Raw genomic sequence first — 27,972 nt, forward strand, 5'->3', positions numbered from 1 at the left:
GCGAGACGTTGCAAGGCCCGGCCACTTGCCCCATCTCGGCATCGATGCGAGAACGGAGGAGAGTTTCTGTGCTTGCTTGGTGAAAATTTTGCGACGCTGGTCATACGTGTGTGCTTGAGGCTTAATCCTACTGTATGGCTGGACTCTTAACGGGGACTAGACGCTCATTCTCTCCCTGATTGGCAGGACTTTCGCCTCGGCGCTTTGAACTGCTCCATCCATTCTCATGTGGGAGGAACTAGGTCTAGGGTAGCACGGCGTACCGACGCCCTCTGGCCATAGCGAGCGAGTCCTAGCAGCACACAAATGGGGTGTGCACAGAGTACTCCGGTTGACCAGCCGGCGCGGCAGCAGCCGCAAGCAACGCAGCAGAAGTCTGTGGAGCCTGCGGTGGTGAAGAAGCCAGTCGAGCCAGCAAGGTCGGGCCTCGCGCCGGGGTTGCGCGCACATGTGGGGGCCCGAACAGTGCCGCGGGAAGGACAGGGCTTCGGTCTTCGCCACATATTTGCAGGTCAAGTCGCTTACTGCTCTGGTTTGCCGCGTCGATGCGTGCAGGGTCGAGCCGAAGGTGGAGGTGCCCAGCACTAAGCCCTCGGAGGTACCGCACGTAGAGAAGGCACAGGTCAGTCTCATTCGCGATTGAATGCAACATCTTGTGAGGTTGGGATGCGGGGGAGCCCGGCGATGGCCTCTGACGCGCGGCGACACCCCACATCGCAGAGCATTAATCGAGGGCAGCCTGGCGATGGCTCAGGGCCGCTGCAGCAGCCGTCGCCCGCAATGCCCGGAGCAAAGCAGGGCGGAACAAAGGAGCGTCGTGCGGCGGCGGGTTCGGAGGTGAGCAGGTCCGGAGTGCGGGGGGCGAGTGCTCCGTCAACCACCGCGGACGGCAAGCGCTGACGATGCAAATTCACTTGCGACAGGCTGTAAGAGATCAAATTAGGAAGCTTGCGGTCGGTGGGCCGCAAGCCAAGGAGGAGAAGGAGAAGATTTACGAGGTCAGCGACTCAGAGGATGAGGAGCTGGAGGACGACCCAAGCGAGAGGTGCGGCTGGGCAATGACGAGATGACTAAATGCTGTATCCATCCCTCGCAGTGGGGCGGGGCGGAGGCACTCTGAAAACGCTTGGAAACTTTAACTGTGTTTTCCCCGACACAGGACCACACTCTCTGGCGACTGGTACAAACCCCAGGAGGTGACGGACGCCATTCTGGAGGCCCTCAAACGCAACTTTGTGTTTAAAGGCATTCCGCAGAATCACCTGGTGGAGGTGAGCGCCGCGGCGGCTGGCTGAACGAGTTGGCGGGGATAGACGGGGTGCGCAAGGCCAATCGGGAGGGCTGCGGCAGCACTTTGTTCCCAGCCAAGACGACTAGTGTGCCTCACCAGGAGCGCTGGTGCTCTTGAAGCGTCCGTGCGCTAACTGCAAGGCTGTCTGGGTGATGCGCAGGTGGTGGGCCGCATGTACGGCATCAGCTTCAAGTCGGGCGCGGTGGTGCTGCAGCAGGGCGCGCTGCCCAAACAGGACGACTGCATGTACTACCTGCAGCAGGGCGAGGCGGAGGTGGTGATTAGTGGTGGAGCAGATGCCTCTAAGAACCACGGAGAGGAGCGCAAGGTGGACGGCCACACCGTGCGCATCCCGCAGAAGCCCGGGTGGCTGTTCGGTGATGTGGCGCTGCTGTTCCACTCGCCGCGTACCGCCTCGGTGGTGGCGAAAACCAACATCACAGTCTGGGCCATGGACCGGAGAACGTTTTTGAAGTTCGTGATGAAGCATGCGCAGGGTGCGCGCGCGCTGCGCTTCCTGCGCAAGCTGCCGCTGCTGAAGGGTCTGTCGGATAACGACCTGATCCGCGCGGCGTCGCGCATGCCCCAGCGCATGTACGAGGACGGGCAACCGCTGATCCGCATCGGCGAGCGCGGTGATGAGCTCTTCCTGATTCGCTACGGCAAGGTGCGAACAGGGGACGGCACAGGGCGGGCAGAATGCCGGGGATGTAAACAGCGCCGCAGCGGCGGGGGAGGTTGCGACAACGTAATCAGTCCTGGGTGCAGGGGGCAGGAAAATCAGCGCTCGGCATGGATGTTCGTGAGTGGAAGTCTGAAAGGCTCGAACGGTGAAAAGCATGGCGGGGGTTTGCGGGATGCTGACCGTTCGTGTTCGCTGACGATTGTTGGCACCAACCAAGCAGCGTATCCTACAAGCCAGTGTTGGTAACGCTGACCTGTATCCCACGAACCACGCCCGCAGGTGCGCGTCTTCCGCCCCGACGGCAACGGCGGGCGCGTGGAGGTGGCAGTGCTGGGCCGCGGCCAGTTCGTGGGTGAGCGCGCCGTCATCAACGACAAGCTGCGCAGCGCCGATTGCGTGGCTCAGGGCCAGGTGCAGGTGGTGGTGCTGAAGAAGCGCGAGTTCATGGACCTGGACAACCCGCTGCTGGCGTGGATGCTCGACTACGACGCCGTGTCGGCGGTCATCCGGGTGGGTGCGGCGAGCCCCACACTGGGGTTTTATGTTGGCATTCTTGGCGTCCTGCGTAGGACGGTGCTTGTGACTGCGGGTGCAAGGGGTCGGTACTAGTTCGGGATCATAGATATGTGGGCCGCATGTGGGTGGGAGCGGGCTGCCAGGGAACAAGCCGAACCATAATCTAAAAGCATCGCACAGCTAGCCCTGCCATTGGCTGACACCGCTGGCATGCTGCCCGCGTTGTGCTGCGTCTCCTCCACAGTCGCTGCCGCAGTTCAAGGGGTTGAAGCAGGAGCAGATGGAGAACATCCTGGACCGCTTCGACGCGCGCGAGGAGCTGATGCAGGGCGACACCATTCTCAACCAGGGCGACATGGTAGGTGCGGCTTGGGTCCCAGCGGTGGCTTGGGTATGTGGGCACCATGTAGCGCGTAGCGCGTTGTGTAAAGCGGCATGCTGCGCGACATGCTGCGTACCCGGCAGCGCAACGTTGTTGCCTGTTGGTGGCTGCAAAGTTGGTGGGCATATGCGGGTGGGGCTCTCCCTGCGTGCTACTGCTGCGCAAGCGCTCAGGCCTCTTGGCTGTGCTTCCGCGTCGTTGTCGTGTTGTGGCTTGCAGCTGGAGAAGCTGTACGTGGTGAAGATCGGCGAGATTGCGCTGTTCCGCAACGACGAGCGCGTGGAAGACCCCAACTTTGTGCACGAAATCGCCGGCTTCAGCTACTTTGGCGAGACGGCCATCACGCAGACGGGCAAGTGCCCATACACCATCCGCGTGGCGTCGGAGTCGCTGCACCTGCTGTCGCTGCCCAAGCGGTGAGTTGCGGCGGGGAACAGGGGGTGGGCCGCACACTTATGGACGGATGATGGCTTGTCGTCACTGATGCGTCTCGTACATTCAGTGGCACGACAATGCTTGCACAAGGCCCTTTCACGGAGCTGTGTTATAAGTGAGCTACCCGTATCCACTGAGTTACCTCACTACTGACGTGTTTGCCTGTGCTGCGCTCCGCCACGCCAGGCAAGTGGACTCGTTCATGGGCCGCGACACGGGGCTTAAGAACGAGGAGGCGGTGGTGGCGGCGCTGAAGAAGTCCAAGTTCCTGGCCAACATGACCGACCCCGAGTTCAAGGAGCTGCTCAAGGCGTGCGAGCAGACCGACTACAACCCCGGCGAGGTGCGTGCTGCTCTCGGTCTGGATGCTTTCACCCGATGCCTTGATGAATTGCAAGCGGAACGGGAAATGGTGCTAATATGTACAAGTGTGGTGCGGCGCAGGTGATTGCGGTCGCCAACAGCTCGGTGACCAACAAGATCTTCCTGGTGAAGAGCGGCGAGGTCATGGTGGTGGCAGCAGACCTAGCGCTGCCGGACACCGGCGAGGTGGACGTGCGCAAGTTGACGGGCAGCGAGCGGCAACGGTGAGTGCGGTTGCGGTTCGGCGACTGATTGGCGGTATGATTGGGTGGCCGGGCTTGATTGAGTGTGCATGCAAGAAGGGACACCATGTTCGCAAGTCAGGCCGCTGACCACTGCCCTGTTCACGGCACAACGTCACGCCACAGGCTGCTGGCGGGCAGCATATTCAACGACAAGGCGCTCAACAGCCCAGAGACGGCGTCGCTGGAGGCATCCCTGGTGGCGGGCACGCCCTGCGGCATCATCACCTTCACCACGTCGGATGTGGAGAGGGTGATGGGCGGCCGCGCCATGAGCCGCAGCCGCAACGCGATGCCGGGCGCCGCCGCTGCGGTGGAGGAGCGCAAGTTCCCGCGCGTCAAGTTCACGGAGCTGGAGTTCCACCGCATCATCGGCACGGGGCAGTTCGGCCTGGTGCGCGTGGTGCGCAACATCAAGACAAACGAGGTGTACGCGCTCAAGGTGATGCACAAGGCGCCCATCGTGGAGTCCAAGCAGATCGAGCACGTGATCAACGAGCGCAAGATTCTGGAGGAGGCCTGCACGCACCCCTTCTGCGTGCGCCTGTGCGGCGCGTACCAGGACAAGGCGAGCCTGTACCTGCTGCAGGAGTGGGTGCCGGGCGGCGAGCTGTTCCACCACCTGGACGTGGAGGGTGCGTTCGACGAGCCCACCGCCATGTTCTACGCCGCCAACGTGCTGCTGGCGCTGGAGTTCCTGCACGCCAAGGGCATCGTGTACCGCGACCTGAAGCCCGAGAACCTGCTGCTGGACACCCAGGTGTGCCAGCCGTTGGCGGCGTTGGGGTTTGGCGGAGGAGGCCGGGATGGGGTGTGGGAAAATACATGACCACGCCCAGTCTGCCTTCTCTCTCACGCACGCGTCGTTACTCGCACTGTGCTTCGTCCTGCGCAGGGCTACATCAAGATGGCTGACTTTGGCTTCGCCAAGTACATTGGTGGTGACAAGACCTATACCATCTGCGGTACGCCCGACTATCAGGCTCCCGAGGTGATCATGCGCCGTGGCACCACCAAGGCCGCCGACTACTGGGCGCTGGGCGTTCTCATCTTCGAGATGCTCGTTGGCGACCCGCCCTTCAAGTCGCTCACCGGCGACCCCTGGGACACCTTCCGCCGCACCCTGTCCGGCCGTTTCTACGTGCCAAACTTCATTTCGGACCAGGCCGCCGACCTCATCTTCAAGCTGCTGCAGGTCAACCCCGACAAGCGCCTCGGCAGCGACAAGCGCCTTGGCGCGGAGGAGATCAAGCGGCACCGCTGGTTCAGCCGCATCGACTGGAGGGCGCTGGAGCAGAAGAAGCTGCCGTCGCCGTTCCGGCCTCGCGTGCGCAACCCACTGGACACTTCCAACTTCGACAACTTCGACAATGTGGACCTGGAGCCGCCACCCGTGCCCGCCGACCGCGCGGAGAAGCACAGCCAGCAATGGGAGTTGTGGGACTGGATCGACGACAGCAAGTAAGGCGCTGGTGCCGCCGCAAGCAGCAGGGGCCCAGCATCAGGTAGAGGCGGAGCAGGTGGCACGGAGCTGCTGGAGGGCAGCAGCGGTTTGGGTGATGGGGTAGCAGCAGGGCGAAGTGCATAGCCTGCCGGACAGTGCTTGGGAACCGCCAATGACTGTCGGCCTCGCTGCGTGCGTCCCAACCTTTGAGCTGATCCTAGTAATTGAGGATGCGCATGTTACATGTTATTGGCAGCATGCTGCTAGCAGTGAAGGACACCGTATGACCGCGGCGGGCAGGGTAAAACCACGTTGGTCAGCACTGGTGTGTGCTGGCACCGTATGACCGCGGCGGACGAAAGCGTTCGCGCATAAGGGCATGGGATTGCTCACACTTGGCGCTGGAGATGGGGCTAGCTGGCGGACGAAGCAGCATGCTGCCTGTTGCCAGCATTTTGTCTATCCGCCGATATATTGCAGTTTGCATGGGGTCTCGGCCTGCTCAGGCGCTACGCTGTGGTAGTGGTGAGCACGGGGCGATGGGGTTGAATGGCAATGGCCGCAATGATCTGGAGCGCATCGGCGCTTGATTATTGACTACGGTTTGGGACAGTGACCTGGGGCATTCCGACGGGACAATATGTCACTGGCTACGGCAAGTGCGCCAGTCCTGCGGCGTGCTCACGTCGGATTAGGGAACTGGGGCACGCCGCCGGCTTCTCTGAACATTAATTTGTGCGGATTCGTGGTTGTGGCGTCCGATTGCTGCTGGCAGGTACCACCGGACAGAAGTGGACGTAGTACGGTATGCAAATGCCCGGCCTGTGGCAGTCTTTCCGCGTGACACATGGACGCCTGCTCATGCTGATGCGGGACAGCGACCTTGCCGCAACTAGGTCCAGTTCGCGGGATGGGACAGAGTGATGCACGCACGACATGGTATGCTTCAGTGGCACGGCCGGAAAGGAATAGCGCACACCAAGTGGCCGGTGTGCGCGGACTAGCGCGAGGAGGCTGTTATTCGGTCACATCTCCGGGGCAGCACCGTGTAAGCGAGGCCTGCAGCCCCGCGCACTGCACTTGCCTGCCTAGTGCCTACCCATCGTCCATCGAGGTAAGGGGCACGTAAACAACGCAGAGCACAGCCGAAGGGACCTTGATGTGACCTGACAATACTTCTACCGGTATGCTAGATGAGCTAGAAGCCCAGAACCGCACAAAACGCGTCTAGTCTAGTCTACGTCAGTCTACGTCCACCCGTCGGGGCTGCCCGCGTCCGGCCGTCCGGCATGATTGCGTGATCGGTTGGCACCTCAGAATGACACGACCCTGTCCGTAGGAATGCTCACGTGCGATCCACCCTGTCAAAGAGCTGCCTCGCCGGCTCACCGGTGGCTGCCCCACCAACCGTTGCTGCACTCCACCTGCTTCATCCCCGCCACCCGCGACCCCGCGTGACGCCGTTCCAACCGGCCACGCTAAAATTTCGGGTGGGAGAAGGCGTGTCATGCACGCTGCTCCTGGTAGTAACCGAAGGCGCTTATTCCCCGCTGCCGTTGGCGCTGGTGTTCCCACCCTACTGACCCTGGAGCTGTCATAGCCCACCCCACCCCCCCCACACACAGAGGCAGCAGTGCATGCCGAGTGTGTTGACTGTGGTAGCGTGCTCCTTCTCGTCCCCCTCGCCCCACTTCCCCAAGCCGGCGCCTGGCCTGACCTTGCCGCTGCGCCTCACCAAATCTACCCCTGCCCCGGTCCTGAGACACCAGGGTTCCTATCTTAATGTCTCCAGACATTAATTGGCCATTTTGGCCATTTCCTAGACATTCCTCCCGGGGACTAATGTCTGAGGCAAGACATTGTTCGCCCGGTTTTGGGGCGGGTTTTGTCCGAATTCCTATGGATGCGGATGTTACAGAGGGGACAGTCCCAGCTCCCGAAGACGCCGAGCCATCACATGCTATCAGGGCCCAACCCCGACTTTGCTGCAAACCCTCCCGCGGGCAAAGTCCGTGTGACTCCGCGCACAGTGAGTCCTAGCCAAGCCTCAACCCGCCAGAGCCCCACCGCTGTGCCTCAACGCCACAAGCCTAGGCACAGGAGTGCCTATGGAGAAGCCCCCAAGCCGCCATGTGCCCAGACAAAAGACGGCGGCCACCCGGCCGTTTTTGTCTGAGCCTAGACATTGCCCTGAAAACAAGATACGACCCCTGTGAGACACATACGGTATCACGGCCATGAGCGTACAGGACGCGTATGCAGTATCAAATGCTTTAAACAGTCTAGAGGCAATGGGCAACCAGGGCCCAGGGGCAACTGCCGCCGTACCAGATCGTACCCTTCCCTGACGTTCCCACCGCACCCCCACCCAATTTGTCCTCGTATCGGTGCTGAAACAACTGTCAAGACATATGGTATAAGAGGGCTTGTACTCTACGTGCAGTATGCCTCGTGCATGGGCTGCCTGCAGCGCGGCCCGCAGCTGGGCTAACAGCCTACCACCCTGTCTGCAGCACGCAGGCGAAGCGGTTCGCCTTCCGCGACGGAACTCCCTTGGCTAAGTATTGCAACACCTATCGCTCTTGCAGCACCTACGGTGTGACGCGCCATATCAAGCGCGCAGGCCAACCTGAAAGTCCTTGCTGTATATTGGATGCATCGCACTGAGACATCCAAAGCTGCCGACCTGCTTCTTGCCGCCGCCGTGCGTATGACAATGCAGCCTTTGACAGGACAAATGCATGAGCGCGCGTGGCTACTGGGCAGGTGCGCCCGAGCTCTCAACGCGAGAATAACGGCGGAGTTACACGGATGTGCTGGTTGGTTCGCCTTCGCGCAACGCCGCACTGTGCCGCCACGAACATGATTTAAGTACATAACGACCAAGTCAAGTCTGAGCTGGGCGTCGGGCATAGGAGCAAGGCGTGGTCGTCGAGCCGCTTCGCAGTCGGTCCTGTGCAATTCATGCCGCATGCACCCCAGCAACGCCTGTGACAGTCTATGTCCTCCGCAGCTACGAATACCCACTCACCCACTTCCCTACCACATCTGGGGGTGTATAGCAGACTAAAGCATCAGCCTTCCCAGCCAACCGAGCAATCGCCCAACACACCTCACTCCTCGTCGACACGACTCGGCATTAATTGCCTTACCATTAACTTGCAACACCTGGACTACGGAACAGCAACAGGGATACTTGACGGCCGCGTTTGTGCTGGTCGCGGTTTTCCTGCTGTCTCGCGCCTTTGCTGCCGTGGCGCAGTGCTTCCTGAGGTTGAACTAGAGAAGTTTGCATTTGCAGCCTGCGCGAGGCGTTTGCGGACAGCTGCCGGAGATGCGAGCTCAACGCTGCGGATGATTTTGGCGCAGCAAGGCGTGAGGCCCTCGCGCTGAGGGCTTCAGCGCCCTGCCAAATGGCGTTGACAATGGGCAGGGCGTGGGGGCTTGTCCTTCACGTCCTGTTCTTTGTTCTCCTGGGCGAGCTATGCGGAAGCGGCCCGGGCCGGCCCGCGGCTGAAGCCAGCAAGCTGCCCAGGCAATCCCAAAAATATACGCCAATACCTTCTGCGTCAGCCAGCGGCGTTCAGGAGGTCGCAACGGATGTGTTGCCCGACCGCTTCCTCGTAAAACTCCGGCCCAAGAGCGGCAAGTTCAGCACCCGTGGCAGCAGCAACGTTCAGAGTAGAGCCCAACAGATTGTTGGGCGCTTACGGACCGCCAAGCTTGCGGTGCGCCTGACGCACGAGTTCAGCACCGCCTGGGAGGGCTTCGGCCTGCAGGCGGACGATGTTGACAGCGCGCTCGCCGCCCTAGACGAGGAGTACGAGGTGCTCTCCATCTATCCAGTGGTAGGTCACCGAGCGGCAGGGGCAGGGGCGGCGGCGCGCGCGCCTCGGGGCCGGGACGGTGAGGATGCCACCCGCTGGGTACCGTGGCGAAGCTGCCAAGGGAGCCGAACCGAACGGCTGGGTCGGGCCGCCACTTGGTCTGAAGCTTCCTCACCGCTTGCCCCTGGTCTTATTGCGTCTGCAGACTTGGCTGCCGGCCCCCGACAGCAATGTGTCGGAGGTGGACGCGGCGGCGCTGCGCGGCGTGTTCACCGTCGCAGACGCCTCGGCGCCCACCAACGGCACCACCGCGCGCCTTGCGGCCGGCGGCTTTAAGCGGCTTGATGGTTGGGACGTTAAGGTGCGTGCGCTGCAGTGGCGTTGGCTGGCGCGAGGCGGCTCGAGGGCCGGTGGAAGGAACACGGCATGGGGCGACAGGGCACGGGCAGCGCGCGGGGCTCCCCGCTGTGCGCCGCACATTGTACTATATGGCGCACCCGTCCTTACTTGTCTGCAATATTGGCGCCTTGCGCACGTGCAGGTTGGGATTGTGGACACGGGCGTGGATTACCGGCATCCGGCACTGGGTGGCGGCTTCGGGCCGGGCTTCAAGGTGGCGTACGGCCGCGACTTTGCGGGCGACGCCTTCAAGCCGGGTGGCGTACCGGCGCCTGATGCGGACCCGGTGCGTGGGGCGTTTATGCCGGGCGGTGCGCATTGCGCATGGTTGACCAGGGTGTGACACTTGCAGGCTCTGATTGTGTCTAGCCAGGTGAGCACACCGTGCTTGACAACCGCCGCGGCCCTGCTTGCCGACCTGCAGATGGACTGCGCCGGCCACGGCACGCATGTGGCGGGCATCATAGCGGGCAGCTACAGCTCGGCCGACTGGAGCTTCTCAGGCGTGGCGCCCGGGGTCACCCTGGGCGCCTACAAGGTGTTCGGCTGTACCGGCGGCACCACCAGTGAGCTGGTGGTGGCGGCGCTGGACGCGGCGGCGGCGGACGGCATGCAGGTCATCAACCTGTCGCTGGGCGATGAGGGCGCTTGGGGCGGGCCGGTTGCAGAGGCCGCGGCACGGCTGGCGGGCCTGGGTGTGCTGGTGGTGGCGGCAGTGGGCAACGCCGGTCCCTCGGGGCTGTTCATGCCCACCAGCGCCGCCTCGGCCAGCGGCGTGCTGGGCGTGGCCGCGGTGCAGTCACGTGCCGCGCCCGTGGCGGCCACGTTGACGGTGTCAGGCGTGCGCAGCGCGCGCGCTGCAGGCCGCGACTTTGCCATCGCGGCTGCCTTTGGCGACGTGGGGTCGCTGGCGAATGCCATCGTCCGGCCTTCTGACGCCGCGCTCATCGCCGGGGTTGCAGCGGTGCCAGGCAGCACTGCCGCCACTGGCTCCGCCGACGGCTGCTCGCCGGCGGTACTGGGCGACGTGCGCGGCACGGTGGCGCTGCTGGCGGCGGGCGGCTGCTCGGCGTCCATCAAGGCGGCTGTGGCGGCGGCGCGCGGCGCGGTGGGGCTGCTGCTGTACGGCGACACGGACACGGTGGCGGCCGAGGTATCGCGCGCGCCGCTACGGTCGGCACCCGGCGGCGCGGGCTGGTTGTTTCCAACCAACCCTTACGGCATCCCGCTCATGGTCACGGACACGCAGTCGGGTCAGGTGCTGTACGACGCCTACCGCACCATGGCCGAGTCCCTGCAGCTGCTGTCGCCGCCGCCCTCGCCCCCCTCACCGCAGCCGCCCTCGCCCTCGCCGCCCTCGCCATCGCCGCCGTCGCCCAAGCCCCCCGTGCCCCTGCCGTCGCCCAAGCCGGGCAGCGGCAATGGGCCGTCCAATGCCCTGACGCCGACCCCAGTGCCGGCCACGATTCCGGCCCTGTCGCCCCAGCCGAGCCCGCCTCCCTCACCGGGACAGGGACAGGGACAGACAGGAGGGAACGGCGCGACACAGGGCTCTCAAGGCAGGGACTCGTCGCCGAGCAGTGCGGTCACGGCTAGCTCACCGCCCCCAAGCCCACCGCCTCCGAGCCCAGCGCCGCCTGGCTCACCCAAGCCGGGCAACAGCGGCAATACGCCAGCTAAGTCACCATCCCCTCCACCCTTCCCGCCACCGCCCTCTCCGTCGCCGCCAACCGGCAAGCCACCGCCCTCGCCACCACCACCCTCGCCGCCGCCGCCCGCACCCCCACCGCCCTCGCCGCCACCGCCATCACCCCCACCGCCCTCGCCGCCGCCACCTGCGCCGCCAATCAAGAAGTGGCCGCCTCCCAACCAGCCCCCGGAAGAGGACACCTTGCCGCCGCCAGTTGAGGAACTCTCCCAGCTCGGCGGCGACAGCCCTAGCACGAGCACGAGCGGGAGCAACAGCGGCAGCAGCGGCTCCAGTGGGAGCAGTGGCTCTAGCGGAAGCAGTGGCAACAGCGGGAGCATCAGTGGAAGTAGCAATGGCAACAGTGGCAACAGCGGCAAAGGCAACAGCGGTAACGGCAACAGCGGTAACGGCAACAGCGGTAACGGCAACAGCGGTAACGGCAAGGGCGGTCGCCGGCTGCGGCACCGCCTTATGTTGGAGGATGGCCCCCAGCCGCCTCCGCTCGGCCGCCCGGCCCGGCGGCGGCGGCAGCTGATGCAGGGCCGGCCCAGCGAGCCGCTGCTGCCCACAGTGGTGATGGTCACCGGCAGCCTGGCGTCGCCGTTCTCATCCTGGGGACCGGTGAGTGCTGTTGCATGGAACAAGTCACTGCATGCCAATCTGTGCCGTGCCGCCAAGCGGCAGACCGTAGCTGTGTATGGTGCATTGTGCCTCGCTTGTGCTTTCACACCCCACGGCTCAGTCCTAACTGCCGTCTCTGTGCGTCCTCCAAATTCCCCCCTCACCACAGACGCCCGACCTGCACATCGAGCCCATGTTGGCTGCCCCCGGCGGCGCGGTGCTCTCCACTGTGCCGATCGTCACTCGCGCCGACGGCAGCCGCAGCACCGGCTACGCCTACCTGTCCGGCACCTCGCAGTCGGCGCCCTACGTGGCCGCCGCCGCCGCGCTGTACCTGCAGGCCAACAAGGCGCGCCAGGTGTCGGCGGCGCAGGTGGAGGCGGCGCTGGTGCTCACCGCCAAGCCGCTGCCCGACCTGCGCCCCACCGCTGCCGCCGTGGACGCCGCGTCTGCCGCCTCCGCACCCTCGCCCGCCACCGCTGCCGCCGGCACCGCCGCCGCCACGCCGGCCAGCGTGCTGCGTGTGGGCGCTGGTGTGGTGGACGTGGCGGCCATGGCCACCAACCTGGTCGACCTCAGCCCCTCCAAGCTGGAGCTGGGCAGTGGGCTGCTGGGCCGCGGCAACCTGACGTTCAACATGGACGCAGTCAACCGTGCCGCCGCGCCCATCACCTTCCGGCTGCTGCACCTGGCCGCGTCCACTATTGACGGTGGGGTGATGATGACGGTGGACCGCAGCATCGGCGCCGGCGGCCCCAACAACTCCCGCGTCGCGCAGCCGTTCTCGCCCGTAGAGCTGCCCTACGGCGCTGCTACCGTGGCCTTCGCCAACACGCGCGCGCGTGTGATCGACACGGTCACGCTGCCGGGCCGCGGCCGCGTGCGCTTCCGCGTGACGCTGGGCGTGGCGGACTGGGTGGCCCCGGACGCGCAGTTGTTCCTGTCCGGCTACGTGGTGCTGGAGCCAGTGCCGCCGCCGGCCGCGGCCGCCGCCGCGGACCCTGCCGTCGCCGCCGCCGCGCTGCAGCCGCCGCTATACGTGCCCTACATGGGCGCCACGGCGCCGCTGGCGGACGTGCCCGTGCTGCTGCCCACACTGCCGGGCGGCATGTCCGACCCCACCGGCGAGTGGTGGTGGGACGAAGACGCCGCCGGGCTGTCCGTCAGCGACAACTCGCCGCCCGCCGCCGCCGCGCCGCCACCGGCCGAGTACGACTCGGCGCTGCTGGACGCCGAGCCTGCGCCCATGCCCGCGCCCATGTTCTCCTACGCTCTGGCGGGGCCGCGCGCCTCGCTGCCGGCGTTGGCCGTGTTCCTGCAGCGGCCGCCGGCAGCGCAGGAGCTGCGGCTGCACTCGGCCACCTACGGCGGGCAGTACCTCGGCTACGTGTCCCTGACGGCGCAGCCGCTGCGACGGCCGGCGGACGGCTCGCCGCTGCTGCTGGCGTGGCGCGGCACGTACTTCGATGTGAACCGCAAGCGCGAGGTGCAGGTAGTGCCGGGCGACTACTACTTTATCGTGCGCATGCGGCGGCCGGCGGCGGCGCCGGACGGGCCGCTCACGGCGGGCAGTGTGGTGCCGGTGGACGAGTGGACGTCACCCGTGTTCCGCCTGACGCGCATCTGAGTGTCGTTGGATGGAGGCACTGGACTGAGATGGTCGGTGGTCGGTGCTGGTACACGAATGAAAATCACACGCGTAGGTATGGTTTGGATCCTCGCCGTCCTCAGCGGCGGGGGGGGTGGGCCATTTGCGGGGGGTGGGCCATTCATTCGGTCACCAAATAAGGCTGCGAAGAGGCTCGTGTGGGGCCCGCGCGCATCGTGCCTTGACGTTTGTTCGTTCATAGCGCGTTGCGTACACTCGCTGGGCACTAGAACGAAGAATCGGTGTGAGACGAAGGGCAGGGCGGGTGGGAGTTTACGGAGGTATGGTGGCTGCAAGCTTCGCAAGGCCGCAGCGTGGTGTGGATGGACAAAGATGAACAAACGCAGTGTGGTTAGATAGCATGGAGGCTTGGCCAGAGGTGCTGGCATTGGTGGTCAGTGCCGGAAGTTGCAGTCTTGACAGGGTTCTGCATCCAGTCATGCGGCATTCCTGCACGATTCAGGTTCAGTTCAGACAAACGGCTGGCATAAATGGTCACGTCTGCGTGACGTGCTTGCATACACTCCCGCGGTGTGCGCCTGAAGGGTGGGCGTTGCATGGAAGGCTGTGAGGTCAGGGATGTGGGTTGTTGGCGCGGTGATGGTTTGTCTCTGGCACGAGTCTGTGGCCGCTACCCACGATTGTCATGCTGGGGTCCCCCCGTGGCCGCCGACGCACAATTCCGCATACCTGACCAAGCGGGCTGCTGCGCCTCACCCTTTTTGGGCAGCTACCACCCGCTATTGATTTTTCCTTTAAACCTCTTGATCTCTTTTTTGCTTAGGAGTGTGTTGTCGGTGTTTGTTTGTGTGGTCTGCGCCGTTTTGATTCTGAGCTGCTGGGTGCACAGGGATGAGGAAGGAACACAGCAATCCTGCACATACAGGGTGCGCATAACCTGCGCCATCGTTTGCGGTGTCGCATGAGGCTTTGGTGCCCTGGCTGCATTGTTGCGTGTTGGTGGATGTGCACAGGCACTGTGCAGGCAGAGTCTGGTGTTGATGTGGGTTAGGTAAGGAGTGTTGGACTGCAGGTTTGGAACTATGACATCGAGCTGACACTGGACAAAGAACACAAACAATGCGTCGCATGTTTGACAACGGCAGGAAGTGTGCGGCTGCAAGTGAGGGGATCAGCGGTTCGCATCCCTTGGTTGGAACCGCAACAGAGTCTTTTTAAGTGAGTCTATATGTGCGTGCTGGATAAATGTAGCTCTTAGCAGGTTGGAGTCTGGGCATGCACCTGGTAGAATGCCTGCGGGGAAGGATGGAGCTCACTGCCAGGTGTGAACGAGTCTGACAGGCGATTGCTGTGGTAGTGGGCAGGGGCGGAACGCAGGTGTTTGCTACAACGCCGCTGAACTGGTGTATGGCCCGTCTCTGGACTTGCAGTATTGTTCTGGTGGTGCGTCGCATTACACGGATGATTGCACCTTGTGATGTCGCACGATTGATTCTTATGATAGGGACCAAGCAAGAAATACAAACGATGGCGGATGAATGAGAAGGCAAGGATAGGCGCGGCAGCGGCTGCGCCTGTGTGGTCGTGATGTGGGTCACGGCACAGACAATGAATGCATGGAATTGATGTAGTGGAGAATGTGGACGTTGTTGCATTACGGCACTCCAGTTGCATCCGTTGGAACGGATGTCTCCTCAAACCCTTAACCTGGGAAAGTGCATGTAACACAACCCCCCTTTCACGCTGCTTGTGCGTGTTGCGTTCTTTCAAGCACATCCATGAAAGCGACCAAGGGCAGGACAAACAGCGGACAGCGACACGCGTGCGATGATGAGGGACTTGCCTTGCTATCCTTGCAAAAACACGCTCTCCTGCCACTTTAAAGAAATCCTTTTGAGACTAGTTTTGGCGGTCCATGAGCTTCCTGGCTCGTTTGGACCAATCTACGAGCATGAACTTGTAACATCAATCAATCAATCAATTAAAGAAGCAGGCAGCTGCAAAAGCAAGAGGGTGCATTCAGCAAGAAATGCCATCTGGGTCAAGGGCTGCGACTGAGGCAGCTGCGGCAGACATGCGGGCGGGGCTGCGTGGGCCGCGCTCGCGGCTTCGTGGAGCTGCACGGTGGAGCTGCCTGCCTGGCTCTTCGTCAATTCGCCTCCGCTCAGACACAAGTATGCATGATGCATGGCACAGCTTTGACACTTACGGCGCGGGCGCCATAGCGCCGGATCCACTTGCGCGTGACAGACGGAACTGTCGACACACAGCCAGGAGAGCTTGCATAAAGAGGGCACAGAACAGCTTACAAACATTTCACAAATCCAGACAAAGCTTATCATAAGTATTAACTGCAGCTGTGAAGGCTGCGCCAACCAAAAAATACAGCAACGAGCAAAGCCTTTCAGCTATCGAGCTACTTTATGCCACACGCTTAGCACTGTCCTTTGCTACTGTAAACCATTTATACGGGTGAGCATATCAGTATGTTAGGACGGTCAGGGCTTCGCGAGGCCGGGATCCTCCTCGTCATGCTTGCGCTACTTGCGCCTGCAAGCGCTGGGCTTGCCGCCCCTTACGGTGACCGGCGAGGCATCGGATACGACTGGAACTGGCGCAGCGGGCGAGCCACTTGGTTTGGTGGATCGGACGGGTGAGCGATGCTAAACCTTCCTGGCGTGCCTACTGCTGTGCTTGCCGATGTCAAAACCGTTCATGACGCCTCGCAGATGGAGCATCCACAATGGAAGCTGTTCGTACCAGGTATGTGCAAGCCCCCGGCCAGCTTGAGGAAAGCCTGTTCCACAGTTCCGCCGTGTCTGTCTGTATGCGCAGAGTGCGGTTCCATATGTTCACACGACACCACCCCTGTGCCTTCACCCTCTTCTGTCCCCCCCCTGCATGTCCGTCCAACGCAGTACATTCAGAAGGACGAACCATTGGGCTGGGACGTCGCCGCCATGACGGACGTGCATCCCGAATACCAGGATAGCTGTGGCCTGTGCTACGAACTTGCTTGCGACTCTACGTGGACCAGTGACGGTTATGGTGCGTCTCTACACGTAGCAATGAGCGCAGGATGTTGCCTTTACAACCTGCACCGTGTTTATGCCTGCCTGTGCCTCCTTGCAACGCAGGCCAGTGGCTGGACAGAACCGCAAGCTGCTTTGACACCGGCGCCAGCGTGGTACGTAACAAGCCATACCTTTCAAAGATAAACGCAACCATGATTTGGGGGGCCGGTGGAAGGTCGCACAGACGTGCCGCGCGGCACGTAGCTGTTGTTGGTGCGCAGCTGTGTGTGGGAAGATAGCGGCAAGGGGGAGGCGGCAGGGGGCGGGTTAGGCGGGTTGGGTTGGTGGGTTGCGTTGAGTGGGTGCGGGTCGGCACTTGTCACCACCCTAGTGCCCAATCTCGATCTGGGTCGGGCGTTGCGGGTGCTTGCTGCGGTTCCATCTGGGTCGGCAGATGGGACTCGTGACAGGCGGATTCTGCCATTATTGGTGCCAGCACGGTCCGATATGTGCGGACATGGCTGTGCGCAGGCGAGGGTGAGCGCCCGTACCGGGTGTACAGAGCTGAACGGGGGCTGCACTGCTCTGCCCTCACAGGTGGTACGCATCGTCGACGTCTGTCCCTGCTCATACCCCAGCAACGCATACAATAACAAACGATGGTGCTGTGGAGACAGGGACCACTTCGATGTTTCAGTTTGGGCATTCGAGGTGCGTCAAAGGAAATGGGTGATGGCGTGCCTGCAATCGTCCCCCTGCTGCCTCCGCCGGCCTGCCCCTACCCCCGGCCCAGATGGCGACACGAGTCTCCAGAGGCAATCCAATTTGCAGATGCAAACTTTTGAGTTAAGCACCCGTATACCGGGTATGCCAATCTTCCATCACACCTGCAGAAGCTTGCGGAGACACGTTGGGGTGTCATTCCAATCAAGTATAGGCCAGTGAGTCGAGCAGAGCAGAACCACAGCCATGTTCACTGCCTGAAACCGTGGCGCATGTGGTCAATCAAATATCCTCACGCTCTATAAATCTACTGCATACGTGCAGGTTCCCTGTGATCACAAGCCATACAGTGAGTGCGCAGCCTTGGGCTTTGGTGCACGGGTCCAATCAGGCCTGCAGGCTGCTGTTGGTTGAAGCATGGCTGTGATGTGAGTGCCACCTGCTGCCTTTGGCCCACGTTATATGCAGAGCCTGCGCCACCTGTTCCAAACCCAACGCCAGAGGTGACTGACGGGCGCACCGGTTGGTCAACCCCGGACAAGACGCGCCACACTCGCGACTGGTAGGTTTTACCCTGCATCTTGCAACTGGCCATGGCACTTAAACGACAAGCCCTGGTGCAGGCCTGAGTACATGCACGACACTCAGACTCACGTGAACACAATATTTGAGGTGAGATGAGCTTGAAACTGAAGCTGTTAGCGGTTCTTGAGCTGCCAATGGCTGGCTTAGATGTCATGTGGGTCCTGTGGTGTTGTGCACACATACCGGTATGGATACGTCTGGGCACGCAAGCTTATATATAGGCTCCCGATGTCACTTTCCCCGCCCCGCTACCTTTGCTGCTCTTTCAGGACAACTACGGCGAGGGTATCCATGATGCGTCGTGGAACATGCAGCTGCAGTCCCTTTCCGATTCTATCAGGAGCGGCACCCTAGGCAGCCCGGCCATTTGCGGCAAGGTCTTCAAGGGGGTGAGTCATGCAGCGTAACCAGCGTATGCATTGCGCCTATTGATTTAAAACCTGTCGTGTGCGGCGGCAGGAATGAGGCTCGCTCATGCGCCAGAATCCTGCCGTTTCCAGTGACAGCGTAATGTGCTTATTGTAACACACAGGGCGCGTTGGCGTTCAGGGGTTGGAATGGTATATTCCAGGAGAAGAAGGTGCGTGGCGGCGACAGGGTTGTAAATGGGTCCGAACCATGCCCATAGTCACACGTAGCGTGAACTAACTATAACCTTTCATGTGCAGGCTCTCGAGTTCTGGACTTACGTAGGCTATCCCGGCTGGGAGGGCAAAGACCAGAAGACGCCCGACTTGTGGGTCAGCGTGAGCGGGAACAAGGTACGTATCAATTGGTGCCCGATGGCAAGTCCCTCCTGCCTTGCCGACTGCACCTCTTACGCACCGTATGGACCCCATGTGCTCTTCACGCACAACAGGGTGGCTGCAAGCCCACCCGCATCATAAGCATGAAACCCATCTACATGGAGCCCACCTGGAGGCCCTACGTGAGTTGTACTGACCGGGCTAGCTGCAAAGCACACGCGTCTGGTCCCAAACATATCATTGAACACTGCGCGTGTAAGCTAATCCTAATGCCATAACCTACTCTGCTGTTCTCCGACAGGCCACCAACTATTTTTGGGGATGGCAGGTGCGCCGGGTAATGGAGCACGCAACGTCAGGGGTAGAGTCTCCTGGTCCAACCGGCGGCCAAGGCTCAATGATATGTCGCATGTGCCCGGTGCTCTTGCGGGGTGGAGATTGAACCCGGGTGCTGTAAACCCCTCCTCACGTAGGTCTACCTGCCAATCTTCAATGGCTGGCCTGTGGACTCGGTCATCAACAACCCATACGACTTTACGGTGAGTGGCCAGGTGGATAGCAGCGGGAAAGGTATTGCGGGCGGCATGGTGCTCCTTGTGGTGCTCAGCACACTCCAGGCCTCGACATCCGTCTCTGTTTGCGCATTCCGCCGGCCCTGTCTGTTCGCCTCAGGGCTGCGGCGGCAACAGCGTGTGGGACCTGCACACCGTGGAATTCCGCAATGACGGGTGGAGCGACCAGTGGGTCTGCCTGGACCGCGTGCGGCTGGTATAGTACATGCACGGAATCTTATTTATTGATGTGAGGCAGGCAACGCCTGGTGCACTGGTGTTTGAGCTGCATGTGTGAGGCGGACAAGTTACAGGTCGGGTGGGAGTAGGATGGGTACCGGAAAGCCATTTCGAGGGGACTACGCTTACCCCCACTGATTCTAATTTATTTCCGCGTGAGCTTGTAGCCGTGTACTTCATGAGCGCAATGAGCTATGTGAAAACAGCAGCTGATCAACGAGTGTGATACGGACATGTATGGCAGAGTAGCTTACTGTGCCCCATGCGTGAGAGACGATCGCGCGCGTGCCGGTTGACGCCATACGCGCTTGACTTAAGTACCGGTATCGCAAGTATACAGTGCAAGGGAGCGCGGCGCAGGTTTCATGAACTGATTAAGTGAGTGAATGGGTATGAGTCATACCGTATGACTGGCTGAGGTTATAAGTGGGCGAGCAGGCGAGTGATCCGGGCTTTGACACGTGCGTGAAACCAACGGCTGGGTCTGAACTGTGTACCGAGAGCTTCTCAGTATAGTGTCTGGTAGAAGTCTGGTAGAAAGGCTTCCGCTTTGAATGCTAATGTGCTGGTGATGTATGTATGCAAGCTACTAAAGGATTAAGAGTTATGGTAACGCCGGAGCTCGTGTGGGCTTCGCCGCGGGCAGCACTGTGCCGGCAGCAGGGGTGCATGGAGAGCACGTACAGTGTTTGTGGAGCGAGGTGACAAATGGTGGCATTACTGGCTTTCATTGTGCCCCTACCTGAGCTGCGTGAACGGAGTGCTTTGTACTAAAGCTGGCGGCAAGCCAAGAAGGGTTCGGCAGGAGGTGAAGCAGCTAGTGCGTGAGCCACGAGGGAGACGACTGGGATTCATAAGTCATGATGGGCGTCTGCAGACACACTCACACCGGTCAATACCTTCATTTTATTCTTCACACCGGTAATGTAAACGCACCAGAATCCACCAGAATGCATCCAGAGCGTGGCCCCGCTTTTTGCCTCGTTCCCGCGCTTTCCTGAACCACGCAGTCACTTCCTCCTGATGGCCTACCTGCTGCCCCACAACCAGTCAACATCTGTAACTAGCATGACCACCCATTCACAGTTTTTCGGTTAGCAGCGGGCAGCAAAATGGACAGCGGCCTCGCAGGCCTTGCCGCGGGTGTGGCGCTGCTGCGTCGCGAGCTGGACGGCATCGATGAGGCAATCCGCGAGGAGCAGCTGGCAGTGTCGGCGCTGCAGCGGCAGCTCAACTCCGCGGGCGAGCAGCTGGCGGCAGAACGCGAGCGCGCCTGGCTGCTGGAGGCGGAGGCGGCCGAGGCGGGCGCGGCGGAGCAGGACCTGCGGCTGCTGGCGGCCACCCTGCATCAGCAGGCAGCGCAGCTGGGGGCGCAGGAGCAGGAGCTCAAGGTGGGTATGGGTGTGGGTGTGAGCTGCTGGGTTGGCGGCCTGCGGCGGGCGGCGGGCGTGTGTGCGTGCAACGGTGCAAGGGCTCCGCCAGCTTAATTGTAGCCCAAGCCCCCTCCATTTGCTTGGGCCCGGGCATGTATGACCCACGCAACGGCACCAGGCAGTTCGCAGCAACTGACACAGACCAGTGCAGATCTTCATGTTTCATATGCTATGCTGCATCTCATGTTTGCGTGCACAGGACCGGTTAGCCGGTGGGCGGGCGGCGCTGGAGGCGCAGGTTGCAGAGCTGGAGCAGGCAGCGGATGCGTTCGAGGCGCAGCACGGGCCGGCGGCGTGGTATGAGGTGGCCCGCACGACGGCACAGCGGCAGTCGGCCCTTGAGGTGGAGCTGCCGTCGCGGCAGGCGGAGCTCAAGGCATACAGGTGGATGCGCGTGCGCCTGTGAGCTGGTGCTTGCGTGAGTCAGGCTGTCCCTTGCTTGCCATAGTGGATGCTCTGAGGAGCAGACCGCCGGCGGCGGTGACAGGAATGTGTTGCGCTACAACAGGCGCCGCTGACTTGCATTCCTGAATCGTGTGCCACTCTCCCACACACCGGCAGGCTCGACTGGAAGGCCACGGGGGAGGCCCTTGAAGAGGAGCGAGCGTCAACAGCAGCCCTGCAAGAGGAGATAAACGGTGCGCGCCCTCACTCCCCAGCAGTCCCCACGCGCTCATGGTATTCACATGGAATCCGTGAATCTGGGCTACGCCTCCCATTACTACCAGTGCCTGTCCCTCCGCCGCCGCATGAAGGTCTGCAATCAGGCCTCGCCGCCGCATCACGTGCCGTCGAGCAGTGGTCGGCCAAGCTGGCGGCGCACGAGGACCCCAGCCACCATGTGAGCACACTGCTGCAGCGGCAGCGCGAGGAGCTGGCTCGCATACGGGAGCAGGCGGAGCAGGCAGACGGGGTCGCAGAGGCGGCGGCAAAGGATGCAACCGTCGTGGAGTCTGAGCGCAGTGCACTGCAGCTGGCCTCCCGCACATTGGTGAGTGGTGTGGCCAGCCCGTACGTGGGGAACGTGCACTGTCACTTCCGTCGGCATGCATGAGCATAGCATATTCTTGGTCTTACCTCACGCAACGAATGCACATGTACCGTATCGGACTGAAACTACACAGGAGGAGCAGATGAAGCAGCTCCAGGCGCGCATTGGCGAGCTGGTACCTGAGGACGACGAGGAGGACACCCAGCAGCTGCAGCAGCAGGCGGCGCCGCAGCGCACGGCGTGGCAGCACGCATCAGCGGGCCCTGGCGGCGGCGCTGGACGGCCCCAGGGCGGGTACGTGCAGCAGCCCCACGGCTTCCACCAGCAGCCTGCCCCACACGAAGAGCAGCATCAGCGCGGCCACTGGCAGCCACCGCCCCAGTACCCTCATCAGGCATACCAACCACCACAGCAGCACACGCATGCCGGACCAGGATTCGGTGCTGGGTGGCAGCAGCACCAGCACCACCAGCACGCACCACCAGGGCGCACGCCGCCGTACCCAAACGCGCAACAGCAGCCACTGGCCGCACCACCACCTGGCAGCAGTAGTATGCCGCCCATGCGCCCACAGCCCCAGCACCAGGGTCATGACCCACAGCAGCACCCGCAGCAGCCCCTCCCCTATCCGCCGCCGCAGCCCGATGGCGCAGCTCAGCGTTATTTCCACCACGCAACAGGGTCCGGCGCTGCCGGCGGGGCTGCTGCGGCGGCGCCTCGTCATGTGGCTGTGCCGTACACGGTCACGGAGCCGGACTCGGAAGAGGGCGACGCCGCCGCTGCTGGCAGCGGTGTGGACGGCGGCAGTCAGCAGCAGCAGTACGGTGCAGATGACTGGAATGCTGGCAACAGCCTGCAGCCCGGATCCGGCTCACAGCAGCCATGGCAAGGGCAGCCAGCGGCCGCACATGCCGTGCCAGCAGGAGACGGCGGCTACCCGTTTGACGTGTCGTCGCAGCAGGGCCCTGCTGGTGACACCGCCGCCATGGACGACGTGTGTGCGCTGGACATCATGGAAGAGGAATTTGCTGACGTGGCCACGACCAGTGCAGCAGGGCTACGTGGCATGCGCTCCATGCAGCATCAGCCTCCCGGCGCTGGCAGCAGCTGGGCCAGCAGGCAGCGCCAACAACAACCCCGCACCGGTACTGGGTCCGGCACGGGCCGAGGAGGAAGCGGGCAGGGCAGTGGGCTGCAGCGGCAAGGCAGCGATGATGGAGGTGATGACGGTGGTCGCTTCACTGGCGGCCTGGGAAGTGGGCGTCTCATTGGCGACGGAAGGCCTGCAGGCGGCGGCGGCGGCATTGGCGGGTTTGGGGCGTACGGCGGTCTGCCCCCACGACACCCCTCTCCCGCCGTCTCGGGCAGCGGCTCGGGCATGTCAGCTGGCAGTGGCGCGGGCATGGACGCGGGGCCGTGGGCGCATCACGAGCCACAGGTCCAGCAGGTGGCGCGGGCGGCGGGCGGGTTTGCAGGGCAGCCGGCGGCGGAGGCAGCAGCGGCACGGCCCCTTGTGTACCAGGAGACGGTAATCACACGCACGCTGCAGGTGTGTGTGCTTGGCCTCGAGCCCATGAGCGTTGCTTGGAACTTGATGCAGCTTTGCCCCAACCAATCACCGCTGCTTGGCGCCTGGCTGCCTGCACGTGCGCTGTGGCCCTGCATGCAGGCCTCGCCCAACACAGTGCTGCGCAACACGGTCACCATCAAGGAGCTCCACCGGCCCGCTGGCCCCACCCCGCAGCAGCCCCCGCGCGGCGGCGCACAGCGGCCGGCGCCAAGCGGCGGCAGCAGCGCGGCAGGTGCCGGCAGGGGACAGGCCCCGCCTGGCGTCTGTAGCACAGGTGGGGCTCCCACGTTGCTTCGGAGTATTCCCTCCACTGTACCTCTCATTTGCCTCAACCTGCTGAGCTGAGGCTTACGGTATATGCGGTGTGCGCACCTGGATGCTGTGCAGTGGTGGTGCAGGAGCAGCTCACGCGCATCAAGTTCGACCCCAACGCCGCCGGGCCGCCACCGGGCCCTGCTGGCGGCCCGGGCATGGGCGCCAGCATGCCTGCCGCCCCTGCACATGCGGCTAACGGCACGGGCGGCCTACGGCTGACGGCGGGAGCCCCTGCTGTCGGCGGTGGCGGCAGTAGTGGCGCGACTGCCTTCATGCCCAGCGCCACTGCGGCGGCTGCAGCGGCGGCCCGGGGTACGTCACCGCCCCAGCCAGCACCGCAGCAGCAGCCTTCCTTCCCGCCGCAAGCTGTGCCGCCGCCGGATGCTCAGCCTCCCGCCCCCGCGCATCGGCCGCACGTTCAGCAGCTGCAGCCACGACGCCAAGCGGTGCAGCAACAGCTGCAGCGGACGCAGCCACAGCAACCGCTCCAGCCACAGCATGCCGCCAATGTGTCCGTGCCACAGCAGCGCCCACCGATGCCAGGAGCCCCCCAGCCGCCGCCGCAGCACCAGCCACAGCCGGACGGCCCTGCTTACGGACCAGCTGCGCGATGGCCTCCTGCCGCCGCCGGCCCGGCTGCAGCGCCCCCACACCACGCTCAGCAGCCGCAGCCGCAGCCGCAGCCGCAGCCGCCGCACCAGCAGCAGCAGCAGGCGGCGGCAGGCCGCCCCCACCTGCCGACAGCGCCTCAGCCCGGTTCTCAGCCGCACCAGCAGTGGCAGCCGCCAATTGGCTATGCATCCCAGCAGCAGCAACAGCAGTGGCCGCATCAACAACCGCCGCCGGCTGTATGGGCGCCCGTGCCGTCCTGGGGCGGCCAGCAGCCACAGCCACAGCCACAGCCACAGGCACAACAGGCGGCGGTTTCGCCTCAAGGCCCCACATGGCAGCAACAGCAACAGCAACAGCAACAGCAGCACCACCAGTTACCCTACCAGCAGCCCCAGCAGCAATGGTACGGAGCGCAACAGCCGGGGTCCGCTGCGGCTGCTCCTACCGGAGGCTGGCCCAGCAGCACTACCGCAGCGCAGCCGCCAGTACCGCAAGCCAACGTATCAGCTGCAGCCGGCGGGAGCGTGGCCCCTGCTGCCCCTGCTGCAGCCCCAGCAGCGCGGGGCAGGAAGCGGGCTGCTACTGTTTCACAGCAGCAGGCAGCATCAGGCGAAGCAGCTCTGCAGAGGACAGGCAGCAGCGGCTCACTCTTAGGCGGAGGCGAGGGCGCGGCTGCCGCACCCCCGCAGGTAGTAGTAGGCGGGCGTCGTGGCCGTGGGGCCGGGGCGGCTGCTCGAGGGGGAGAAATGGCGGGTAGTGGCGCGGCAGCCGGAGGCGGTCGGGGTCGGGGAGGGCGAGGGGGCGCGCGTGGCAAGGGCGGCAAGGCGGCGGCAGCAGCGGGCGAGGGAGAGAATGCGGCGCCGCGCGTGGATGCGTTCGGGGGAAAGATAGAGTGGCAGGGGCTGTAGTATGTGGCAAGGGACACCATTACGCCGAGGGGTGGGTCGTGGGGTGGGCGCAACCCATGCGCCGGATCTCTGTGGGTGGGTGCCGTGCGAAACACCGCAGTCGCTTTGACGGAGTCCTGGAACTCCTTATACAACAGACGCTTCTGCAACATACTAACTTACAGCATAGATGTGACTTATGAAATGGTACAACCTTAACCAGCGCTCGAAAGCCTTCGGCAGACAAGAATGGCGAGCATCTTCTCAAAAGTAACAGCGCAATTGCAGCGCTACACGCAGCTAGCTCATGCTGATGAGATTGGTAGCAGAAACAGAGGCCCAAGCGGCTCAGCACAGGCAGAGGCGCACCGCGGCGTGCCCGTGTTCGCGGTTCCCCTCCTCATCGCGGCGGTGAGCTTGCTTCCCCGCTTTCAGCGCGCGAACGCGCGGCACAGGACCTGACCCGAGGCTTGCGCTGCGTCTCAGGTGTTTGCGGTGTCGTCTGCCGCCACCGTCTTCAGGTGGGTAGGCCGCGTTCCTGGGTGTCTCATACCACCCCAAAATGGGCCAGCGCTGCACAATGCACGCACTTTCAGCCCGCCCACGCCTCTCGACCCACTTGGACCCACACCCCGCCCCGCAGCCTCATGCCGGAGGTGCCCGCCATCACACTCGCGGCCTGGCGCCTGCAGCTGACCTCCGTGCTCCTGGGCCTGGGCGCGGCGCACCAGTGGCGGGGCTTGTCCGCAGACGACCGCGCCCGCACCCTGGGCTCGGCGGCCTGGCTGGCCGGCAGCGGCGCCTGCCTGGCCGTGCACTTCGGCGCGTGGGTGTGGGGCCTGCAGCACACCAGCCTCACGCACTCGCTGCTGATGGTGTCAGCGACGCCGCTGTTGCTGGCGGCGCTGGCCCTGGCGACCGGGTCTCCAATCTCGAGGGGCGAGGTCGGGGGTGCGCTGCTGGGGCTAGCAGGTGCGGGTCCATGGCTCCGTGCCTGCGACATGGGGGAGAGGGCGTCGCGTTGCATGGGTTTATGGCACGCGCTGTAGTTTGACATTCAATTTAGTCGTGCTTCCTGTCATGCCGGCGTATGTGCTGTGAGTGTGCCGCGTCTTGATGCCGCGAGCTCATGTGTGTGTGCACGCGGTGCAGGCGCGGTGGTGCTGTCGGTCGGGGCCACCGGCGGCCGTGAGGCGCAGGCGGGTCTTGCGGGGGACCTGGCGTCCCTGCTGGCGTCGGCGGTGATGGTGGGGTACCTGTCAGTGGGTCGGCGGCTGCGGCAGTGGATGCCCATCTTCATATACGCCTTCCCCGTCACAGGCTCTGCCGCGCTGGCGCTCACGCTAGGTGAGGCGGCACCTGGGTGGCAGCCATGAGGCAGCCTCTTGGTTGACACCGTCATGCCATGTTGGATGAATGTTGTTGCCCGTATTCGTGTTGTAACGCAGGCGGACTAGCGTTGGAGCCGGTCACACTGCTGGGGAGTGGCAGGTGAGCAGTGTTCCGGTCCGAGGGTTGCGCAACATGGCAGCCCTTGACATCCCTGTCCATCTTCTTGACAGTGCTATTTTGAACGTCTTTGTCCGTTTATGGCTGCCCCACTGTGCCTGGCCCAAAGCCCCTGCTATCGCTGCTGCCCGCAACCCGTTCGTCGACCCTCAGCCATGGCTCGCTGGGCTGGCTTACGTCGGCCCACTACGCGCCCTGGGTGCTGTACCTGGCGCTAGGACCCGGCATCGTGGGGCACACAGGTGAGCAGGAGTGTCGGCGTTGCGTGCATGGTCACATGGGCTCAGGGCCTGAGGCCGTGCTGCCCAGGTGCTGCCCCCTTGGCTTTGCGAGTATGTGTGCCGTACCCTGCATGCTCATGCCTGTGCGGCTGCTCACGTGCGCATGGTGCAGGCTTCAACACGCTGCTGCGATACCTGTCGCCGCTCACGGTGGCGCTGGCGTTCCAGATGGAGCCGCTAGTGGGGTCGGTGATCGGGTGGGCGGCGGGCGTCATGTCGCCGCCAGGGGCGCTGACGTACGGCGGTGGGGCGCTGGTGGTCGTGGCAACGATCTTTGTCACGATAGCCAGCGCTGATCGGGAGCGGCAGGAGGAGGCGGGCAAGGCCACTGCGGCCAAGCAGGAGCTGGTGCCGGCGGCCAGCTGGGAGAGTGAAGATTGCGGGGCGGCAGGGGGGTTAGGGGGACCAGGGAGAGGAACGGCAGGGCAAGAGGATGAGGAGGCGCAGCGGCTGCTGGTAGCTAGGGGCTCGCCGTCTTGAGGATGAGTGATGCGAGAACGGACCAATACTTTGGGGCTGCGGCGGATTTGCAGGTAGCGCGGGGTCATGCGTACAAACGCTTCAGAAGCGGAATGCAGTGATCCGCCAATTGGTATGGTGCTGCTGCTGCTGCTACTGCCGCGGCCAGCGCCATCGCCTCCACCTGCGCCTGTCTACGGATGGGGGGACGTGGCCGTCGCAGGTCCTAACGTAGATGGCTTCGGCAGCTTGAGTCGCGCTAGGATGCGTGAGTTGGATGTCTAGGACGTGGACATGGCCGTGACGTGCACCATTGTTGGTGCGCGTGCACCCAGCCCGATGATGGCCCCAGCCTGAGGGACAAGCGTGATTCTGGTAGTACCCTGGCGGGGGCGGGGTCAAAACCCAAACCCGGTATGGTTGGAGGGGAAATCGGGGGCAACCGCGGAGGTGGGCCACGTTGCGTGGGGTCTTGCGTTGCATGGGCACTCGCCGACATTCCGACATGCTCGCATGCGTTCTGTTCATATGGATTTTAGCTGTGAGTGTCAT

General features: G+C 63.2%; 5 protein-coding genes across 5 annotated transcripts; all 5 read left to right on the top strand.

Annotated features, from left to right (window-relative positions):
- The first annotated feature begins 101 nt into the window (after positions 1–101).
- CHLRE_02g076900v5 (uncharacterized protein) lies at positions 102–6,422 on the top strand. Its single transcript, XM_043059165.1, has 13 exons — positions 102–419; positions 556–622; positions 721–837; positions 924–1,045; positions 1,160–1,271; positions 1,452–1,958; positions 2,256–2,486; positions 2,737–2,850; positions 3,094–3,290; positions 3,496–3,652; positions 3,754–3,896; positions 4,041–4,674; positions 4,810–6,422. The coding sequence occupies exons 1-13, from the start codon at positions 307–309 to the stop codon at positions 5,377–5,379; spliced, it is 3,084 nt and encodes a 1,027-aa protein (XP_042926799.1). The 5' UTR covers positions 102–306; the 3' UTR covers positions 5,380–6,422.
- A 1,984-nt stretch (positions 6,423–8,406) lies between these two features.
- On the top strand, positions 8,407–15,479 carry CHLRE_02g076950v5 (uncharacterized protein). Its single transcript, XM_043059166.1, has 5 exons — positions 8,407–9,206; positions 9,391–9,546; positions 9,727–9,870; positions 10,009–11,895; positions 12,065–15,479. Exons 1-5 carry the CDS (start codon positions 8,784–8,786, stop codon positions 13,520–13,522), a joined length of 4,068 nt encoding a protein of 1,355 aa, XP_042926800.1. The 5' UTR covers positions 8,407–8,783; the 3' UTR covers positions 13,523–15,479.
- Positions 15,480–15,686: 207 nt separating this feature from the next.
- CHLRE_02g076987v5 (uncharacterized protein) lies at positions 15,687–20,305 on the top strand. The gene is made up of 16 exons (XM_043059167.1): positions 15,687–16,157; positions 16,234–16,267; positions 16,423–16,552; positions 16,642–16,691; positions 17,116–17,229; positions 17,412–17,459; positions 17,566–17,590; positions 17,710–17,803; positions 17,865–17,913; positions 18,096–18,215; positions 18,359–18,406; positions 18,495–18,587; positions 18,686–18,754; positions 18,874–18,900; positions 19,046–19,111; positions 19,245–20,305. Exons 1-16 carry the CDS (start codon positions 16,036–16,038, stop codon positions 19,344–19,346), a joined length of 1,191 nt encoding a protein of 396 aa, XP_042926801.1. The 5' UTR covers positions 15,687–16,035; the 3' UTR covers positions 19,347–20,305.
- Positions 20,306–20,376: 71 nt separating this feature from the next.
- CHLRE_02g077024v5 (uncharacterized protein) lies at positions 20,377–25,218 on the top strand. The gene is made up of 7 exons (XM_043059168.1): positions 20,377–20,754; positions 20,996–21,180; positions 21,358–21,434; positions 21,552–21,787; positions 21,921–23,336; positions 23,457–23,631; positions 23,745–25,218. The coding sequence occupies exons 1-7, from the start codon at positions 20,476–20,478 to the stop codon at positions 25,190–25,192; spliced, it is 3,816 nt and encodes a 1,271-aa protein (XP_042926802.1). The 5' UTR covers positions 20,377–20,475; the 3' UTR covers positions 25,193–25,218.
- Positions 25,219–25,366: 148 nt separating this feature from the next.
- On the top strand, positions 25,367–27,928 carry CHLRE_02g077061v5 (uncharacterized protein). Its single transcript, XM_043059169.1, has 7 exons — positions 25,367–25,582; positions 25,658–25,692; positions 25,815–26,143; positions 26,324–26,518; positions 26,620–26,662; positions 26,834–26,922; positions 27,074–27,928. Exons 3-7 carry the CDS (start codon positions 25,819–25,821, stop codon positions 27,439–27,441), a joined length of 1,020 nt encoding a protein of 339 aa, XP_042926803.1. The 5' UTR covers positions 25,367–25,582; positions 25,658–25,692; positions 25,815–25,818; the 3' UTR covers positions 27,442–27,928.
- Positions 27,929–27,972: the final 44 nt, after the last annotated feature.

This window comes from Chlamydomonas reinhardtii, chromosome 2, assembly GCF_000002595.2.
Source record: "Chlamydomonas reinhardtii strain CC-503 cw92 mt+ chromosome 2, whole genome shotgun sequence".
Taxonomy (NCBI): domain Eukaryota; kingdom Viridiplantae; phylum Chlorophyta; class Chlorophyceae; order Chlamydomonadales; family Chlamydomonadaceae; genus Chlamydomonas; species Chlamydomonas reinhardtii.